The following is a 22,792-nucleotide window of genomic DNA, read 5'->3' on the forward strand; positions in this document are numbered from 1 at the left end:
CTGGCTCATGTAGCCATAAAGTAACATGTGTAAAAGTCTTCAACAATCCCTGAGCTAACACATAGTGAATTCACTTTTAGGTCTTTTTTTCATTAGGAAGCAGGTTGAAAGTAGTGGTAGCATGTTCTTGGGGCTTTCTTACTGTGAAGATGCCTGATAAGTAGCTTGGAAATTGAGTGGGTTTGGCAGGGGAAGGTTGCAGACAGTTGTGAGCACTGCACACAAATTTGTGCTTGTGTATGTATTATCTCAGAATAAATGAAATTTTATTGTTATTGATAGTGAATAGAATAGAATTAACCAGGTTGGAAAAGACCTTTGAGATCACCAAGTCCAACCTATCACCCAACACCATCTAATCAACTAAACCATGGCACCAACTGCCTCATCCAGTCTCCTCTTAAACACTTCCAGTGATGGTGACTCCACCACCTCCCTGGGCAGCCCATTCCAATGGCCAATCACTCTTTCTATGAAGAACTTCTTCCTAACATCCAGCCTAAACCTTCCCTCGTGCAGCATGAGACTGTATCGTCTTGTTCTGTTGGTGGCTGCCTGGGACAATAGACCCACTCCCACCTGGCTACAACCTCCCTTCAGGTAATTGCAGACAGCAATAAGGTCTCCTCTGAGCTTCCTCTTCTCTAGGGTAAACAACCCCATCTCCCTCAGCCTCTCCTCTTAGGGCTTGTGCTTGAGGCCTCTCACCAGCCTCGTTGCCCTTCTCTGGACACGTTCCAGCAACTCAACATCTTTCCTAAATTGAGGGGCCCAGAACTGGACACAGGACTCAAGGTGTGGCCTAACCAGTGCTGAGTACAGGGGCAGAATTGACTTCCCCTGCTCCTGTTGGCCAGGATGCCACTGGCCTTATTGGCCACCTGGCCACACTGCTGACTCATGTTCAGCCTTGTATCAACCAGTACCCCCAGGTCCCTTTCTGCCTGGCTGCTCTCCAACCAATCTGACCCCAGCCTGTAGCACTCCATGGGGTTGTTGTAGCCAATGTGTAGAACCTGGCACTTAGATGTGTTAAATCTCATGCCATTGGACACTGCCCATATGTCCAAATAATACAAAAATACAGGAAATAAGGAAGCAATAAAAAAACCTTTGGGCCCTTTCTCCTTTATGCATTTCTGATATTGAAAGGTCTGTTTATACACTAAAGCTAGCTTGTGGATGTTAGGATGAAGGCATGGGTTTGACTCTCCAGTTCTGTACATAGGTGTAACTTTACATAGTATGAGTGTTCTTCCTGAATTTAGGTTGAATGCTTTGGCAGGGGACTTGGGATTAATTTTGAATGGTATTGATGTTTACATGGTATAGAAATCTAAATGTTGTTTTATTTGATCATGTGGTATGACTGCTTCATGACTATGAAGGGAGCACTGACAAATATTAGTGCTCTTTCCTGCTTTTTGTACTGAAAAGCTTTCAGGGTAAAGAACTTGCAAAAGAGGGTAGGACATAAAACACATGGCTGTAGTCAAGCTTAGCTGCAGAAGGGTAAAAGAGCATGTGGTGAAGTAAGCAACAACAATTTTCAGCTCCATTGGTTTTTAAAGGAACACTTGCAGTTCAGTCTCCTTTGGGCAGCATTTTATTCAATCACCACTGCTAAGAAACACACTAGAGAGATCTCAAGAGACATTTTAGAATGGTTAGAGCTCTTCCCAAACAAAGTCCCTCAGTGCCTGTAAGCTTTTGTTACGAAAACTGAGATGTCAAATAATTCTCCAGAGTGTGTAAGGGCACTTTGTTAAAAGATTAAGAGAAAATTAGCTATTTATATATCAATAGAGGCTAAGTGATAACATTTGTAAATGTGATTTGAGTTTTTTAAACATAATACTTTATACTGAAAGTAGAATTTCATCTGTATCTTAAGGTTGCAAGTATCTTAATGCATTTTTATGGATCTTACAATTGGCATTGAACTCTGTTAACAAATATGATACAGATGTTCCCTAAAGATGTGTTCAAGACTCTTTATTACCGCTGTGTATCATCTCATTTCCAATACAGTGTTTTAGGTTTTAAATATGTACCATGAGTGTATGATTCCTAGTGTATACACACACTAATAGGCCTTTACCTATTACCTTTGTAAGGTGGAATTTTTTGTTCTGGGTTTCAAGTCAATCAGCAGCACTTTCTTGTAGACAAGATTCTGTATGGAAATGTGAAAGTACCAGAATGTTAATGACATTTTCTCAAGTAAATAGGCTTGAAGTTACAATAGTAGCTCATTTTTGCTAGTTGTCATTAAGCTGAATTACCCTATGGTATGTTAGTATGTTGCTGTTTTTCAAGGGACAGAGGAGCTATCTTTTATGGCTAAATTGATCTAGTTGAAGCCGAAATTAAAACAATCTGTGCTTTAGTATTTGCCTGTGATGACCTGGGTTGAACTTTATTCATCTTAGTGCAAGTTAAGGAAAAATTATAGGTGGCTGAGGAGCTGAGCTAAAGTCTCACTTTTATGTCCTAATCCCATAAAGTCAGCTTGCTGCCTTACAGAGTAGGCAAACAGCAGAACTGACAGGTCAGATTCTTGGAAATAAAGTTACATATGTGCCTACACCTGTGAATCTGGATGCATGAACAAAAAGAATGCTTCAGTTGCAAAGATGCTGATGACTTCACTTTGCAACAAAGATGAATTGTAAAACAAAAGAAAGAAAATCTTATCCATCTGGACACGTGTTTTTAATTCCAGTATGAGAACGTGGACACATTGGATATAACGGAAAAACAGCGAGCGTGGACCTATTCAAAGAATAGGGGGGTTTCCACCAAATGTATATTTTGCATTCATCACAGGATAACTCATTAATAACTCATTCCTTCTAGCTATTAGTCAAATTCATAACAGTGTGTTGGAAACTGAGCTTGCAGTTTCATAGATGATAAGTATATTCTTATTGTAAGGATGAACAAGCTTCCAGAAAAGGAAATAGAACTCAAGACTATTTATTTTATAACTATATGTAGTTAAATATACTTTTAAAATACTACTTCATATTTGCCAGTTACATCTTCTTGCATCTCATTCGTAATACCTGATGCTAGGGGCCTGTTACAACATGACTATTTAGCACAATAATACTGGTGTCCGTTTGCCATTTTCTGTTGGACAGCATTCCTAGAAATCCCAGGAAATACAATCCTGGTAAGGAAAGGGTGGTGAGTTTCTGCATTGCTGAGTTTGTTTCCTGTAACTTCAAGTCTGTTGTGGTGCCTGTGCAAGTTCTTGAACATGGCATGGCCACAACAACCCCATGCAGAGCTACAGGCTGGGGTTGGAGTGGCTGGAGAGCTGCCAAACAGAAAGGGACCTGGGGGTGCTGATTGACAGCTGCCTAAACCTGAGCAGTGTGCTCAGGTGGCCAAGGCCAATGGCATCCTGGCCTGCATCCAGAATAGTGTGGCCAGCAGGAGAGGAGAAGTCAATTCTGCCCCTGGACTCTGCACTGGTTAGGCCACCCCTTGAGTACTGTGTCCAGTTCTGGGCCCCTTAGTTTAAGAAAGACATCGAGATACTGGAACATGTCCAGAGAAGGACAACGAGGCTGGTGAGAGGCCTTGAGCACAAGCCCTACAAGGAGAGGCTGAGGGAGCTGGGATTGTTTAGCCTAGAGAAGAGGAGGTTCAGGGGAGACCTCATCGCTCACTACAGCTACCTGAAGGGTGATTGTAGCCAGGAGGGAGTTGGTCTCTTCTCCCAGGCAACCACTAGCAGAACAAGAGGACACAGTCTGAAGCTGCACCAGGGGAAGTTTAGGCTGGAGGTGAGGAGGAAGTTCTTCACTGAGAGAATTGTTCGCCATTGGAATGGGCTGCCCAGGGAGGTGGTGGAGTCACCATCCCTGGATGTTGCCTACTGGATAGTGAAAAAAATCAAATGCAGTTGCAATGCATCTTGCTGGGGTGAACCACAACACTCAAAAGTTAGCAAATAAGCAACCCATACAGCTATTTAGCATCATCCAACTTTTTTGGCTTACCTATCCTGTGCTAGAGACACCAAAAAAGTAGAGACATTCTGTTTTGAAAAATTGCATATTTATTTCTTCATTTTGGTAGGTGAGGAAGAATTTAGCCACATTATTAACATCAAATATTCCAGTGCAAAACTCAAATCAAATACACAAAGTTTTTGTACCGTTTAGCACTTCCACATTTTATGTTTACGACAGAACTCTAGTGACCTCTCTTTCATGGGTTGTTGTGAAGTAACAGTTTTGGCTACAGGCAAGAAAACAATTAATGAATTCTTTTTACAGAGGACTATTCTGAAAGCTTTGCTCTTCAGAGGCCTTGGTGTTGACACAGCTTGTTTTTGAAAGTGACTGCCCTTCCAGTGCTCCTTATTATTTAAGGCTTCACACCTGTAGGTTTCTAGCTTTAGTCTGATCTGCCTGAAGTGGTTTGGGTTTTTTTCAGCTGCACAAGTGTTTTAGGACAGGTGTTGTACTGGAAAGTTGCTCACTGGGGAAGCCTAACTGTTCATCCACTCCAGTGGCAGTAGTACCTCAGCAGATCCATATTGCCATATACTGCTGGTTAGCTGTATCTTTTAACTACTTCCTTCATAAATAGCATATTGATGGCAGTGACTAGTGTTCAGACTTTGCCAATCAATACTAACATTGAATAAGAGTTAAGTGACACAAATAACTGCATCTCTCTATTTGTGTGCAAGAATGACACCTTCCTGTGCTCTAATCAATAGTGACTCCTTGTAGAGCACTGAAATAAAGCTGCTTTCTCTATTTGACATAGTTTTCCCGGGTGGCTTGGAGCTGTCTCTTTCATTGTGTCTCACCATAGCAGATTAACTGGAATGTTACATATGAATTGCCTGTCAAGATGATTCTGTCAGGCATTTCTTGGTAGTGTTTATCACTGTCATCAGTACTGAGTCAAGATGTTCATCATTTGTTTTGTCTCTTATTCTATAGCCATAAAATAACAGTTCACCAGGTACAAGCTGCCAGCTATTTGAAACAGTAGTTTGTAGACACAAATCTTTTGATAACAAAAACAAAATCTGCATTTCCATAATCTGGAATTATTGGTTCTAGTTTGATATGATAATTCCTGTATATGTAGTACGAAACATTGCTTTTCCTTTCATCATTGAGGAACTATTTGAGTAATCATTTTGTCAAAATCTTATTTTGGTTGAAAGTCTTGGTGATTTGAGGAGAAAAATAGGGTAATATTGTCTTGATCATTACTATCCTTACATGAAAATTAATTTTACTATTTCTTAATATCTTTCTGAAATAGGGAAATGCAAAATGATCCTAGAAAACATCTTCTTGATAACCACTTTGAATATCATTTTGGGGACTTAGTTAACAGAATTTAAGTTTTAACAATGGCAAATACAAATACCTTTTTCCCCTTCTTAATGTGTGGGTTTGCCTAAACTCAGCCATAGCAATTCACACATCAGTTGGTTTAAGCCAACACTTGACTTAAAGCAGATCTGGTTTATTACCAAGTTCAGCCAAAGGGGTCAGCAGATATAAAATGGAACAGCATTTTTGTGGGGCACTCATGTGGTTCTTGATTCACACCTCATTTTCTTGCTTTTATATCTGCACTGATTCCCATTGCATGAGTTAGAATTCCAGGTTTCCATTTTGGAAAATGACAATCTTGGAGGATTGCCTCCAATACCTTACAAAATCCAGTCTGTTCTGCAGCATTTGCTTTTACAGCAGATCTGGATCTGAAGCCAACAGGAGGAAGCTAAGTCTAAGAAAGCCTAACTTTTCAGAAACCTGTGGGCAGTGCCTGAGAATTTCCCAGTGGATATGACTGAGAGCTGAGCCCTCGCAGCAGCCAGGACTACTTATGAGCTCATTCAAAGAATTAATCTTCACTATCCCATTTTCATATAGGGAAAAAAAGAGACATATTGGGAATTCTTCAATTCCTCTATTTCAGGATAAGATGAGAGGAAAGCCTGAAAGTGGGTGAATTGCTCAGGTAAAGTTGAAACTGCTACATTGCAACTCAGGATGCGAAGTCTTCTAATGGTAAACTTAAATTGAAATTCAGCTGTTAAAATCTGTTTTCACTCTGAAATGTTCTGATGTTGTTGTTATTATTTTTCAGGTTAACAAACAGGAATATTATTCACAAAATGCCTGAGTGGACTCTAATTGCTATTGTTTTGTTATCTGTGTAAGTACCCTTAATTGTCAAATGTTCTTATAAGCAACTGTCTTAACTAGCCTATCAAGATTTAATTTTCACATAAAAGGAGCGAAAGATTTCTTTAACTGGGGAATCACCAGAAATATTTTTCATGCAAACAAACTAAAGTCTTTTGACCAAACAGAACTGTCCCACTTGCACAACATGTTAGCAATAGGCAAACTTAATGTATGTTAAAAAATTGAAACTTTAGAGGTTTTTAAAGGGAGCTGACAGGGTGAAGTAGGAGAATACTTCAGTCTCTTCCTTTTGCTGCTTACAAACATTCCTCCCCACTCTGAGAGTAGGACAAAATTACATGTATTGTTTGGATTTGTTGTAACTGTTACACTTTTTAGTTCCTATTTAACTTCTAAATTTTGAAAGATTTTAAATTCATGATTAAAGTGAAAGACTGGAGCACTTCTCCTGTGAGGACAGACTGAGAGAGTTGGGACTATTCAGTCTAGAGAAGAGAAGGCTCCAAGAAGACCTTATTGTGGACTTCCAGTATCTTAAGGGGGCCTACAAGAAAGCTGGTAAGGGACTTTTTAGAGTGTCAGGTAATGATAGCACTAGGGGGAATGGACTAAAAATAGAAATGGGTAGATACAGATTGGATGTTAGGAAGAAGCTCTTCACCATGAGTGTGGTGAGATGCTGGAACAGGTTACCCAGGGAAGTGGTGGAAGCCTCATCCCTGGGGGTTTTTCAGGCCAGGCTGGATGTGGCTCTGAGCAACCTGATCTAGTGTGAGGTGTGTCTGTCCATGGCAGGGGGTTGAAACTAGATGATCCATGAGGGATTCTATGTGCTTCTAAATGTGTTCATTTGTCTATTCTAGCAAACTTCTTTGAGAGGGGAAAGCTTTTTTTAACACCTCTCAAATTTCTGAAAGCAACCAGAATCTTATTTTTATGAGGGTTATCTTTATTGCTTAATGTTATGATGTGGCAGTGCCTGCAGTTCTCCCTAGCTTTGTCTTACTGTAGAATAAAATTCTTTCCAAGGGTTTTCCTAATGGGAAGTTTGATTTTGTTACAGTGTCTTTCAGTAAACTTCTCTCCATAGGCATGATCTGTAAAAACTGTAGTCGTATGTTTCAGGTAATTTCCTTCCTTTGTTTTCCAAATCAATGTATGCTTCTGGGGTTAAAGATATAAACTTTGCAGCATGTGAAATAGACAGTTCTCTCACACATTTGTGTTAAACATTAAACACTAGTTCACTTTTTAATAAATCACTGGTGGTTTCACAGTGTCAGGCCCTGCCTTTCGGTAGAGTTAAACCATCAAGCAATCTTTGTATGCCTTTCAGCTTGAATTGCAAGATTGTAAAAATCTTATTCCAGAGACTATTACTGCACTGCTGCTGGTGGCTGGTTGTTTTTTTTTTTGCTCTTCCTGGGTCACCGAAGCCTTTAGGATAGAGAAGTACTTACAGACGTTCACAGGTCAAGAAGTGTTGTGGGCCAACCTCGTAACATCCCAGTACTGCACTTACTTTCCTTGATATTACTTCAGTCTGACACATTGTTCTGGCTTTACTGTCCCAAGGAAGTCTATACCAGCAGGCATTAGAGTAGGCTTCAGCGAGCCTTACATCTGTGTCATCCAGCCAGATACCGCTCAAATGATTCATTAAATCAGAACACAGAAAGTAACTTTACTTGAATGCCTTGACATGAATTTTTTATCAACTGTAAGAACAAATCTTTTGTCATTTTTACTATATATTCTTATGGTTGAATTGGTAATTTGTGAAACAGATCTTATGAATTTTTCAAGTAGTTTCTGTAGATTTTAAGGAAATGGTGACTCTCATGATCAGAAGTTAAAATGTTGCTGGTCTCTCCACGTATGATGAGCTCTAATTGTTTACATATCTAATGATTGCTTTACAACTGCATTAAAATGTTGTAAAGTGGCAGGCTGTCTCAACAGCAATCAGTTGAGACAGAGAACCGAGTCTCTTTTTACCTGCTTTCTAAAAGCCCGCTGCTAAACCAATTAATTATAATTGATCCTAAAATAGAGTATATATTATTTCTAATGCTTTCCTAATGAATTCATAAACAAATCTCCTCCTGACTTCAGCTTCATGTAAGGTTCTTGCAAGCTCATGATCTTCAGATTTTGAGCAACTTCTCGCAGCCGCCTCTTACAGGATGTAGAAGAATGTAGATAGGGTACAATGAGTGTTTAAGATTACTCCAAGAAGGTGATGAGTGTTGCATCATTTCTGGAAAGATTAAACTACAATATTCAATTATTCGGAATTCAAATCATACTTGGATATTTAATGCTAGCCAGAAGTGTGCAGGGAAAGGACTGAGCACCTGGGCAAGTCCTTGCAGACGGGTTCTCAGCTTGTGGCCCTTTCTCATCTCCTGCAGTTTGCCAAGGAGTCTGTCATATCTTACTAAAGAACTACACTCTATTAAGTCTTGTCTGGCTTTGCCATAGCTATGCTGAGAGGTAGCGCACATTGCAATGCATGTAATGTCATTTGGTGTGCAGAGTTGTATGGGGCCCAAGTCAGAGTGGCTCTTTACTAGCTTCTGTCACTGAAAGACAGTATGTATTCAAAGGTCTTAACCTGGCCCCGGACACAGCATGGTCATTTTGCTCCTAACACCAAGCAGCAAAATAGCATAAGCAAGACCTGGAAGATGATACTACTTCTTCCCAGGTGGATGAAAGATTATATTGTGGGTACTTAGGGGTGGAGGACATAGAAAGTCAGACATTACAGGAAGCAGAGTGAGCATGGGATTTCAGGGGACACTTCAAAATAAATTTGTAGGCCCTCAAATGTTTTTTACTTTGTTTGAAAGGGGACAGGATTGTTTTAAGTAGCAACTGTTGGACTTTGCTTGCACCCCATTTTGTGCATTGATATTGTGGCCTACCACTTCCTCCTCATATGTGGCTAGCATATGTGGAGGACTCAGTGTACTTACATTCACGGTGCACTTTCAGAGAGCCCCAGCCCTTTTTGTGATACACTACTGGGCAGAATAACTGTTATCATTACTGCTGTATTGAATTCAAGTGTCATCACCACTTAATACTTTGTGTTATGTTATGATAATGCTAGCCTCTCTTCATTGATGTATGCATAATAACTCTTTGTAGGGAACAGCATTTTGGATAGTCATAACATCTAATATTGGTGCTTAAATTAGACCCTGGCTTCCTTTATAGCCTCCTGGTCCCTGAGAAGCTATTGAAAGTATTTTAAGTGCCCTTGAGTCTGACTGTTAAAGAAACCTGGGCTTCCAATTCATTACTCTGAAATAAAGTGTGTGAAATTAGACAGGGTGACTGTCTTTCTTGAAGAGTAAAATGTTGGGAGATCACGACAGTGTAGCAATTCCTGTTCCTAGTGAACAGCTGGATTTATTCAATCAAATTGTCTTCTAAAATATGAACAGTCAGTCTCAGCCTTTATTGAAAATGTAGCCTGAGGCACTCCTATCTTTATGACTGGCACATTCAGCAATGCTGTATTGACCATCTTGGAGTACATTTTGACAGCCATAGAATTATGTCCAAGTAATTGCATTCATGCCTGTCGTGGAGTGGAGCTTTAAAATTATCTGTAGACCAAACATCCTACTTATCTGTCATTTGTAGTAATTTTGGCAGTGGTAGATTCCTGTGTCTTCCTGTTGCAACATTTAGTGTGTTAAGCAGATTTTTTTGGTTGTAGTGATAGCTGCTTTATAATGCACTGCAAACTAGAATACAGAAGTTGCATCTTTTCCCCCCAGAGAACACTGCAAGACATCAAATGAAGCAGATAAATAGATACAAATACAGTAGTTCAAGAAGGAATGAAGAAAGCAATGGGAAGATTGGTTGCTGTGAAAGCATGGGCACTTGCTGGTTTTAGTGTATACCCCTGGTACAGTCTAATGGAAAGCTTTCAAGATATTTTCAGGAAATGTCTGCTTTCATCTTACTTATCTGAGCTGGCTGGTTCCAGTGAACTGTGGTCAGCTTCATCTAAAAAAACAATGCAAGAGGTTTCCCCTGCTAAAAGCTTTGAAGCATTTCAAAATGTTCTGGGATTAGTTTATAAGCATTTGGCTGCAGTAGTTAAACAAACTCAAAACGACGATGATCACTAAACAAAAGCCATCATTATACGTGTGCAGCCACTTTAGATAAATGTGTCATGTGCAGATGTACTCTAGAGGTTTACTCTCTTGGAGGTAACAGTTCAGGAACTGGAGAATCTTGGGTTCAAGTATGCATTTTTACGTCTTTGCACATGAGCACACCCATTGCTCACTGCTGACAGCTCTGAATTATTTTAAGAGGAATTTGGATGTTTATGATATCACTACTGTGTTCTTGTCTGAAAATATTGACATTTGAAATGTACAAATCAAATGTACAAATATGTGTTGGATATGAATCAGACTTGCAGAGTGACTCTTTCCTACAGAAACCACATATATGTTAGCTGGATGACCTTTTATCTAGAAGTCTGATGATAGAAGAATGATTCCAGCTTTCAGCTGAGAAAAATCGTTTATCATTAAGCTGGAAATATAATAATTTCCCATTTGGAAACAGTTTGCACAACCAAAAATCCAGAAAATCTTTCTATTGTGTTTGAACATAATCATAGCATTGTCTGTATTCTTCACCTCTGTGTAGAGTTGCATTGGATGAAGTAAAGAAAAGACAACTTTATTTTAATTTTTTAATGTGTTAAAACACTTTTTACCATTTTGCTCTCAATTTTAGGTTGTCATTGGGTGAGTGTGAACTCAAATAGGGTTTCTGTTAAGCAGTTCTTACTTTATCAGCAGTTTCTAAGCAAACTCAAATCTGCTTACTCGGCATATGTGGAGGAGATCAGTATTACTTTACTTCCTCCTAGCATGCTCAGTATTACTTGGGAAACACATATAGAACAGTTTTAATTAAATAGCTTCATAATTCATAAGGGAGAAAACAGAATAAGAAACCTTAGCAGTTTCAAAGGTGTTTCTCCTTACACAGAAAAAAGCCCAAACCAAACCAAAACCCCAGTGTGTTGCTGTAGTGCCTTTATGCAGCAAAGTGCTGCCGATGATTTCATTGCGGCACACACACAGCTGCAGTCTCTTTCCTTTCTGGTATTTCTGAATGGGAGGTTGGGATGTGTATCTTTAATGCTTGTCCAGCACAAACTCTGAGGCGAGTCCAGGCTAGTTAATTCCCTTTTACAGTTCTGGCCCTTGACCTTATCAGCAGGAATGGAGCCTTTGCACATGCTGTTTCCTGGATTTCTGTTGCATGGAGTTGGGGGAGGTGACTCAGAAAACTGTCATCTCTGCACCTGACACTTTTGCTGCCCAGTGCAAGGGAAAAGCATGGTTGTGGCTTTCTGCCAAGTGTCCTGGAAATCCCTCCAAAAGAGTGAAAACTACATGTTTCCAGCAGTTGTAAGTGTGGGCATTCAGACTGAAGTCATGCCCAACTGTGCAGGAGCTGTTGCGTAAAGTGCATCACTGGTTACAAATTGTCCTTCATGGTGGTGGTGTTCTGACTAATCTTTTTGTTAGAATTTAATAATACTTTTGTGTTTACCATAATTTTGGATTTTCTGCTTTAGTCATCCTTGGGAATTTTATGTGCCAAATGTACTTGTGAATTAGGATTATGGTTAGTGGGGAAAGTACTTTCCTCTGACACTTTATTTTTGCTTTGTGTGAGCAAACGAGATTTTGTTGCAGCTTCGGTTTCAACCCTCTGAAAGATAGCATGCCAAATTTCAGCAGACTGCTTTATCATGTTGACTCTTTGAGGAGCTAACTCAGTCAGTAGAGTTCATGTCCTGTTGAACTCTATGCCACAACTGTGTGCTGATCAAGCAGATATAATAAGGCTGGGCAATATTTCTACAGAGAACTGTTTTACATTTGCTTCTTGAAAAGCTATGTAATGAGAAGATTTATTATGTAATGTCACATTCTCCCTCTTTCTGGAACTGCTGCATACAGCTTTGCTTACTGGAAATCCTGTCACAGCACAGAATAAGTTGTACAGTTATGCAGTAATATAGACAGTGCTGAATTAATGCTGCAAGTAAAACATGAGTAACGCACAGTTAACAGCTGCTCTGAACTTAGTTTTAAACTAAATTAATTTAAACTTCATTCACTGAGCAAACTGCACTGTTAATTTTGCCAGTGAATCCTGAAGCTGTAGCCCTATGAAAATATGAAAACAGAAAATGCAGCTTCTTTGGGGAAGGAAGCAAATACATGGCACTGACAAGAAAATTGTGTAGAGTGTGTATCTAGGTGATGGGCTATCATAAAGTTCTCAGGGCACTCTTGGGATGTGAGGTGTATAATTAAAATGAACACTTAGACTAAGACAGGAAGCATCAGTTAACCAGCATGTTGTGAAAATAAACATAAAATAACTATATATTCATCAAGTATTGTGTGGTATAATACTAAGAAACTAGACTTCGTGTCCATAGCAGTACACGTTCTTCTCCCATGCCTTCCCAAAAGTAAGTGTGCTTTAACTGGCTGGCAGCAAGCATAGCTAACCCACATATGGACGATTTGTCCTGTAACTGGACAGCTTAGGTACAAAACCAACATCTGTGCAAAAACTTTACAGGTGCTTGAGTGTTTAGAGGCTTGGGCTCTCTGTATGTTTTGGTTTGGTTTGATGTATACCACACTTATCTCCTGTGTTCCACAGAAGTGTGTATGTCACTCGATCTCTTCATCCTCTCTATCCATCTGAACAGTTCCAGAAGACACTGAATAGATCTAACTCATTAATCATAAAACTCAGTATTACTGAGACAAGCTATTCAGCTTATGAAAAGGTTAAAGAATAGTTGAGATTCATGTGGCTCTTCACATACGAATCAAAGATCGTCATATATTGTTTTCTTTGATAGGTGTTTAGGTGAGTGTACTTTCACAAATCAGTGTTAATAGTGTTAGAGAGGTGGTAAAATTGGGGTTAAGAGAAGAAGAGTGAATTACTGGAAATCATGTAGTCAGTAATAGATCTAGAGATAATTAATGGGAAAAGTGTTTTGAGCTGGTTGGTTTTGGATGGGGTATTTTGGGGTTTGGTTTTTGTTAGTTTGGGATTTTTTTGTTTGGTTTGGTTGCTTTTTGGTTTGTTGCTTGGTTGATTAGTTTCTTAAAGCTACTGTAGTTTATCTGGAAAAGAGGTCATAAGAATCCTCAGCTTCTGGGAATTTTTAAGAATCTCATTTTGAGAGGTCCAAAACTGCACTGGCATTTGCTTTCAAAACTAGGAAAGGCTAGTAGGAAAATACTGAGGTTCTTATGTTTAACTTCTGAAGAAAAAAAAAATTTGGACACAGTGGAAGCAAGTCTAAAGCAAGCATGTCTCTTTACTCAGCTGCCTTATCCCAGGTGTTTGATCAGCATATGGGACTGAAAGGCCAACAATCAAGTTACAGTGTTAGAAAGGTGTGAAACTAAACTATGGTCAATTTTATGATCATTGTTTCCATAGTTAGTGAGTACAGGTGAGTGCATTTTATAAAGTCAAGTATCGACAAATGGTTTACCTAACCATATTGCATTGTAGCTGTTTTAACTGCAGACAGTATATTGTCTTTAATCTTCAATGACACTTTTTTTTTGTTGTTGTTAATATTACTGAATTGATAGGAACAGATTACCAGTGCATGGCAACAAAGAAGTCCAGCAATTGCAAAAATGGATGTATATGAAACAATGCTTAATTCCTAAAATGCATCTGCTTTATATAAAGGCATCTTTTAGATACTAACTTGTCCCACGATATGTGCACAATAATTTATATATCAGTGTGTATTTTACAGAGTCACTAATCTCAGAAACTTGAACCTTAGCATTTCTTAATCTTAGATACTTGTGCTTAATTTCATGTAGCTAAGTAACCCCAAGCAGTATAAATTCCAGTATGTGAGAGCAGTCACGGGGAAACTTTGCAGAACTTAGAGTAAGGAATAAAAAACTGGAAAAGGTGAAAGGATCAGTTTTAAAATAAATTTTTAATTTAATAAATTAGAAATGTTCACTAAATTGAGAAAGAGGGGGAAATGGGAACACATGGTAGGACCTTTGATCTGTCAGCTGGTTAGCAGGAAACAGTCTTCAAATAAATGGAGCTCTTTAAACAAGGCCTGTCCTTGAAATGTGTACCTAAGAAACTTAGATTTGTTGAAGAGAAACTGCTGATAGTGATTTCTTCTAAATTTATATTGTGGAGTTTTTTTTAGCCTTGGCTTTATGCAGGTAAGTAAGCTAAATTGCAACCTTCTGCAGCAAGCCCCTGAACATAAGTGTTTTCAATGGCACACAGTGTTCTACAGGTTCTGCTGCTCTATGTCTGTGAATTAATGTTGGAGAAATATCTTGGAATGGGTTATGTGGAGGTGGGTACCATACTCCATCCATCCTCTAGTCTTGTCTGCTAATACAAAATGATGAAAACACAATCTCTGACCCAGCTAAACTTTGCTCAGGAGGAACACTACAGGAGTGATAACTGTGAGGGGAAACTGTGTTGATGTTTGCATTGCGAAGGTTAAAATAATTGTAGAAAGCAACAGACTTACAAACTTTCCTCTGCTAAATGGAAATTGTTGCTGTCACGTTTTCATGCTACTGCTTGCTCATGGAAACTGAAATAAGAAAATAGTGGAAAATGCCATTTTCTAGTTACTTTCTGAGAATTGTATAGACTGTGGTAAAATAGTATTGGTTACGTGAACAGAGAGTTTCAGATATTTATCTCAATTTTGAGGCATTTCATTTTTTTTTTCAGCTATTTGTATATACAGTGAACATTAATATTGTGTTCAAGTGTGCAGTGTACAGAACTGACATAAATAGCACTAAATGGCTAAACTGCACCCTTTGATCAAATGTCTCACCGTAATTTTTAGGGATTTTTTTTAGTTTCTTTCAGACTTATTTTGGGTGTTCCTTTGCCTGTGATATTAGCATCACTAATGATGTGAATTTTACTTTGTTTTGTTTGTTATGCAAGAAAGTGCTTTACTTGTCCTTCCTGGAAAGTCGCAGGTCATCTATCTCACAGGATTTAGTATTTTGAGAACACTCTGAATTTACTTGAGTTCTTTCCTTTTCTGTATCTTATTATAAAAGCTTTTAATTGCAGGATCTTTGAAGTTACGCAGCTGGCTGTTACAAGTAACAGCTGGCAGTTGATTGAGCGATCCTTAGCTTGCAGGGGCGAGGAAAAAAGTGGCATAAACAATACATCCTGCTATTCATGCAAATAGTTTGTCAGTTAGGTTAAAAAAAAAATTAGAAAGATCCAGAACAATTGCATTTTATTCAATCCATTTTTAATAAATGGACTTGATAAGGTAACTGTGAGCCAGTTGCCTCCCTACATCTCTCCTGCATAGTACAGTTAAAACATTGGAGCGCCTTTTAAGGTGTTCCTGTAGACAGTTTAACAGAAAGGAGGGGGGGAGCTTATATGGTATGTTAGAGCAGAACCAGCAAAGTATTTTGCACATCTCCACTTGGTCTCCAAAGCCGTGTGAGGAGAGCATGTTACAACATGAGGGAACCCTGCTGTGCAGCCTGGCCCTGAGGGCCTGACCAAAATCCCTGACACTCACCTAGGAAACAGTGGTGTTTGGGCTGGGACAACTTTAGGTGCACCTTAGATATTTTTTCTTTCTTTTTTTTCTGAATTGTCAGTTGACTATTTGGATACACGTAACTGATTGAGAGGTTAAAAAAAGGGGGGGGGGGGGGATAAAAAGGAAATCCATTGTTTCTTTTTCAGTTGTTAGTAAGCACTTTTATTAAACTGTTAGATACTCTGTTGTTACTCTAGGCCTGCTTTCTTTTTACTGTGAGTTGTATGCAGCCAGCTGCACAACAAGTGAAATTTCAGCCCCATTTAAAAGGAAGGGAAGTTGACTTATGTCTGGACACCAGCTGTATGTTTGGGCAAGGGAAGCTTTAAAGAAGAAAAATACCTATTTTGTGTAAATACACACACAGACATGTATCAAAAGAACGTTTTTCTTGAACAGACTTGCAGAAGCCGCATAGGAAAAAAAATTAAGTTAATGGAAACCCTCAACTAAGTGAACTTTTGAATGACCCTTAAGTTCTGCCACGTACTTGAATCATGCAGGAATTCCAGTCATTGATTTCGAATCAGTGTTTGTAGCATTGATTTAAACGTAGTGGACAAAAAAATTTAAACTATGAATAATTTAGTTTCTGTGGCCATCAGGGGATTAAAGTGTCTGTGCTGGATTCTGTGGAAAAGTCAGTACACAATAATGAAAGGAAGTTAAATAAATAAAACATAAATTGCACTTCAGCTGCAAAATTCTTGTCTTTAAGATGAGAATAGGATCTTCAGGCTATATTTATAACTAGACCAGAAGCGGCTTTTTTCCTCAGTAAGAAAATTGCTTGTTTATTTTTGTCAGTTGTTACCATTCATCACTGTGGGCTTTAAAGTGTTTTAGCTTTCATTAAGAAAATACAATTTAGGAATAAATTTGGGGAGATTAAAGAAAACTGCCCCTGAATCCTGGCTTCCCTTTTTGACCAATAGGATACGCTAACGAAGGGCTCCAAATTTCAGAGTTGCAAATGACGCTGATCATAATTACTTTCATTTCTTTGGCACTAGTATTTAATTTAAAGGAAGACTTAGTTCTGGAGATATATTTAAATCTTCTGCATCCTGTTTGTAAGTTAGATGCTTCCAGTTCGAGATTGTCTGTCAAATATTAATGTGTTCTAATGGAAAATGTTCACTCTAGAGACACTCTTTTGCTTTTAAGGGTGTTTTTTTTTTAAATGTTGAGTTTTCTAAATCATGCTCAAACTAAAGTTGTAAGAAATAAGTGGGATTTTTTTAACCAAAACTGTGAGTGTAGCAGCTAAAGCTGAGGGTGCAATGTTTTCTAATGTCTGAGTGTATGTTAAAATGCTATGATTGCGTAACCACTTCATCATACCAAAGGTTATAATTTTTTTTAAACTCCCTGGTGTTTCATCTTTAACTTACAACTACACTGACATTATGCTTCAGATCAGCTTTATGTCTGATACTAGCTTTTGCTTTATGGATCCATTGTGTTTTAAGGTCTGTGGAAATCTCTGCTGTGATGTAAGACACTTTACTAACAAAATTTGTGTCCCCAGACAAGTGTACTGTATCCAGTGACATACTGGCAAGTGAGAGTCTCTACCCCAAATTAAGCAGTCAATATATTATGAAGGACATTCAGAATTACAGCAGTGCTTTGACCTACTCTGCCCAAGTCTGAGCACCTTGCGGTAGGGGTTCATGAAATGAATAAATGCAGCAAGCATTTCCGTTCACCGCATCAGCTGCAGCACAGTCATTAAGCGATGGATCCACTGGTGACACTCCAGTTACATGTACAGGCAGGCAGTCTGCAGGCTAAAATGCTCATCTGTTTCAATGAGATGTGTTGTTGAACAGTAACACTTGTTGTGTTTACTCAGTCTGACCCTTTGTCTTAAACAAAACAATTACTTTCACTTAATAGTTGTGTTGGAAGCTTCCTTCAAAGGGTCATAATTAAGAATGGAATCTAAGACAGTATTCTATAAAACTGCTCTATTAAAAGACTGGCATTTTTGTTTAATAATTTTTGGTGCATTGCCAAGCCAATCAAATCTGTGACGTAAAAGCAGTGCAAATATATTTGACATACACTGAAAAAAAAAAAAAAGTCACGAAACCACAAGCCTAGTCCGTGTGTGCTGACACAATAGAACACCAGTTACAACAGCATGGTTGTCTTCACTAACTCCTCTAACAGGGCACTGTTTATTTCTAGAGGAGTTTTAGCACTAAATAAGATGAACTATTACTGAGAATGACCTGCAGTATCATAGTGATAGCAGTTTTTATTAATCTGCTCAAGCATTTATTATTAAAAACTGTGGATGAGTTTTGTGCTCTCTCTTCCACTTACAATGCAAACAGGAGGAAATTCACTGTAGGCAGCTGCTGAGCAGTTGATGAAATTAAAACACCTTGTATTATGCAACAATTTTAGCAACTCATGTCTAAGTGATGACCTCCTCTTTGATACCATCCTGTAACCAGCTTTTAGCCCAAGAGGTAGTGCACGATGCTCAGCTTGGCCACCTACCTGTCTAGTGCAGGACTTGTTCTGGACTTCTCAGTGGAGCACCTTTTCACCAGTCTTTCACAGGGTCTGTTTGAAAAACGGTCCCTTCCCTGCCACTTGCAGCTGACATTGCTATATATAGCTTATTTTGATCCATACAGTACCATTCCAATCCTTTATAACTTGCAGAAGCAATCAGAGATTACTTTCTCCATGATTTCAACTCAAAATGGTAGGTACGGAGCTGGGAAGAGTATATTAATACTTGTAAATCTCAAAAGCAGTTGATATTTAGGTAATACTGTCCCAGATGTTTATCAAAAAAAAATGTGGAGGGGGAAAAGCTGGAGATCTTGTGAGTTCCTGGGCTTGTAGTTTAATTTTGCTAAGTACCAATTAATTGTTTGTAAAGATGGGCCTAGATTCATGACTTTGGTTTCTTCCAAATCTGGAATTAACTCATAATAGCCTTGCAAGTGTGAGTTTTGAATGGAAATTTGACAGACTTCCAGACTAATTTCCATTACCTGTGACCCAAATGATATCTCCTCTTTTGGATTCAAGACTTAGACTTCAATAAACTGCTCTACTTCCAGGGCCATTTGGTCACACACACAAAAAGCACTAGATTGCAAACCATTCCTTGCCAAATCACACACTTTGGTGCAGAGTTTCCATTAAAATGTTCTTCACTTGTTTCTGAATATAGGCAACACTGGTGTATTGGCAAGAAGATTTTTGGTATAAAGTGGTTTTCTAGTCAGACAAGGTTCTGTTTAATGTTTTCTTGTAGTAGTTGACAAGTAATGATCAATGGCACTCCACCGTCTCCTGCACAGTTTTATTTCTTGATGGTTGTTCGCATTGTTTCTCCTACATCAGTCCTTGAACAATGTGACATGACTTATGTCACATATCATAGCAATGGAGCAAATGTGCTTCAGCCTAGTGCTAATGGCACGTTGTTGGAGTGGCTGATTGATCTCTCAGAGCCTCTAATAGCCATGTTAAATCACCCGAACTGATGTCAGGCTCTTGTAAGCACTTCTACCCTTCGTTAAGTGTACATAGTGCATGTTACCAGACCTTCAGCTAAAATGCTTGTGGGATGAGAGGACAAGATTGCTCACAGCTGTAGTCCAATTAGTGACTGTCCAAAGACAGCATAAAATGCATTGGACTTCCTGGCAGGTGGGCACCCTTAGCAAGAGTCTATTGATGACACCTCCATCAGAAGCTTGTTGGCACCGTCCCTGTAGCACATGTACACTAGTTGGTGTCTGTGTTTTTGTAGGGGAAGGAGGGAAAAAACCAAATGCTGCTGCAAGCTCTTGCTTTATTTCATAGAATCACAGAATGGTTTCCATGTTCTGAAAGGATTACAAAAGTTTCTTGAACACTCATTAGTGCAACTGTCATTCTGATAGAAGAATAGTTACCAGTCATCCTGGTTATGATGATCTTTAAAAATTAAGGCTTAAGTGCCTAAAATCAAAGGTAGGAAGAAACTGAATTAAAAAGAGAAAAAACTTATGTTGTCATGATTATGATAAGAGTGTTGTTCACAGTGTTTAAATGCCTGTAACTGTCAAAAACGTTTACATCCTATGTTCCAAAGTGTTCTGTGGAAAGACAGGTGGTGCTTATCTGTGTTGTCATTCTGCGTTATAATTCTGTTCTTGTTCAAGTTCCAAGCATGGTGAACAAAGTAAGGGACTGAAATAATTGTGTTCAGAACCATGGCTTCTGAATGTATTCATCAGTATTGTTTAAAGTATGCAGAGATGTAAGAATAAGTTGCAGGCATTACCATATCAATTAATGAAATGCATTCCATATGATGAGACTGACTTCTACAAACGTGTTAATTTAAGGTTAAACTCCTAAACATGTCAAAGTAATCTTGATTTGAAGCACTGAAACTATCTAAACATATACACTTTCCAGATGTCATTTAATGGCTTCCTAATAATAGTTTGGTCTTCAGAAGAATTTCCCTTTTTTTTTTTTTCCTCAAGTAAGTGACATATGTAGAATAGCCAGCAAATACTAATTTTATCAGTCAGATATAGTTTGACATTTTTAACACTCTTAAAATCTTTACCGAGACCTGTTTACCATATGGTGTTAGTGGGTGGGTACGCTGTTTCATGCAGCCTGATACATACTGTACTGCTTTTCCGTGAGCTGAGCGTGACTGTTTCCTTTCAACGGGCATGCTGAGGGCAGGCCTTTGGAGCACCAGTGTGTAACTTTGGTCAGAAACACTTCAGTTTGCATGCTTCTGTAGGTGATTGCTTTTAAATCACTTAATCCCTCAGCTTCTTTTTTTTTTTTAAATTATTATTTGACTTTGTTTACAATTTTGTGCCACATGAATGTTGCAACATGTGAAAGTGACAGATAAGCAGAATTGACATTTTTCTTTTCATTGTTGCAGTAGCCACTTGTTGTTATTGTGGTACTGTTTATATTCTGTCTTTTGAAGATGCTGCAGAGTTTCAAGGCAATTCCATGATCTGTGAACTGAAATCCTGTATATAACTAAACTGAATTAATCATGATGGTTTCTTGAGAGGTAGGGGTAGGAGTCATTGCAGTTTTCAGTGGCATCTATATGGTGTCAGTGGCACTATTTATCTAAACACAGCATTCAAGACAAAGTTCCTGTTGCTGCTGTATGGGTTCTTGTTAAGGGATCTTGTCAGTAGTGTTTGGTGTTGAAGTTACTTACCATTCAGCATTAGCTTTCATATCTGATTTTGTTACTTAAAGATTTGTGTATTTTTTTTATTTATGTATGTGTGTGCGCACGCTTAGGAAGTTGATTCAGCTCTTACTACCTTTGAAATATCTTGCAATAGAATTGCAAGAAAGAGAAAGGACTTTGGGATAAAAATAAACATGGATAAAATTAGAACATAAATGAAAACAAACAACTCCACATTTCACCTCGTCTCCATGCAGATAATATTTATATATAGATGATCTGCATGGCGATAGCTCCTTCCAAACTGAGGAATGCATTTTAGCTGCAGCTGAATGCAGCCCTTGGTTTTTGATTCTTTAAAGATTATGCCTTCTGTTGCTGTTCTTGATTTTGGAACTAAAAGCAACGTACAGTAATGCATGCCTTGCAGTTTCCATGATATAGAATAGAATAGAATAGACCAGACCAGACCAGACCAGGTTGGAAGAGATCTTCAAGATCATCATGTCCAACCCACCTAAACAACTAAACCATGGCACCAAGCACCCCATCAAGTCTCCTCCTGAACACCTATTCAGACAATGAATAACATTTTCTTTGGGATGTGCACTAGTGTCCCATTTATTTCCATTGCCTGTTCTCTCTTCTCATAGTTGGCAATTGCTTTCAGCTTCTGGTCATTGTAATTTCAGTTCAGTGTCTAAGAAGGCTAATTTAAGCTGTGAAAAGTAGGAAATCAAATTGCTTTGATAACTCTCTCACATTGCTCCTCAGTTTGAGAATATAATGAATGTCTCATGCACCCATGTCCGTCGAATAAAATCAATAATAGTCTAGAAAGCCTCCAAGAGAGGCTTCTGTATGTTTGGAGAAATCTAGGCTTGAAGCAAAAGGCATTTGCCATGTTGATATATTACATGGTTTATGGTATACAGGAGTGACAATCATTCAAGTAAGTGACCTTCTTGAGTGTCTTTATAATGAAGTTTGACTTGCCAATTAAGTACCAACTTCTTTCAAGGAGGACTGAGAACAATTTGCAGTTAAAACATTCTTCTTGGTTACTTTTAAGATGGAATTTTATAGCTCTTTCATATTTTACTTGTACAAAGAACTATACAACTTTGACAGTATCAATGTTTTACAGTATCACTCTTTTTAGCAAAGAAGAAAATAATGACTGATGTCAATTGCATAGTATTTTGCACTTGATTTTGAATGTTTTCTGTGTTATATAACTTTAATATATAATTGATTAGAGCCATACAAACTACTAGCCCATTTTTTTCTTCTAATTTGATTTTTTTTGGTTGGTTGGTTGTTGTTGATTTGTTGGTTTTGTCTCACTACATATCAGAATTCCTATTTTGGTAGAGATCATACTGTATATAAAACACATAATCCTATGTACTGTAATGAGTTAACTGTGGCATTATAAACTGCCTTTCATCCATACAGTTGTTTTAACTTAGGAGCTTTGCTTTCTTTACATCTGACTCTGACAAGTCACTTTTCTGTACCAAATTTGTGGGTTCTTTTTTCCTAGATTGTCACAAATTACTCCACTCTTCAAGAATAATCAGACGAGCCCAAGGTACACACAGTTCCTGAACACCTTGCTGGAAGAACTGCATTTCAAAAATGAAGACCTGGAAAGTTTAACAGGAATCTTTAGAAAGGACTGCCTACTTGAGTGGTCAG

General features: G+C 38.4%; 1 protein-coding gene across 1 annotated transcript in view; it reads left to right on the top strand.

Moving 5' to 3' along the window:
- RPAP2 (RNA polymerase II associated protein 2) overlaps positions 1 to 22,792 on the top strand; it is a 42,837-nt gene that overhangs the window by 14,004 nt on the left and 6,041 nt on the right. The window contains exons 11-12 of the mRNA XM_068141254.1: positions 6,139 to 6,207; positions 22,638 to 22,787. Of these exons, the coding sequence (XP_067997355.1) occupies positions 6,139 to 6,207; positions 22,638 to 22,787 (219 nt within the window). The remainder of the gene's footprint in view (positions 1 to 6,138; positions 6,208 to 22,637; positions 22,788 to 22,792) is intronic.

The sequence above is a fragment of the Melanerpes formicivorus genome, unplaced genomic scaffold (assembly GCF_026170545.1).
Source record: "Melanerpes formicivorus ecotype bairdi unplaced genomic scaffold, bMelFor1.0.p_v2 SCAF_7, whole genome shotgun sequence".
In the NCBI taxonomy this organism is placed as follows: Eukaryota; Metazoa; Chordata; class Aves; order Piciformes; family Picidae; genus Melanerpes; species Melanerpes formicivorus.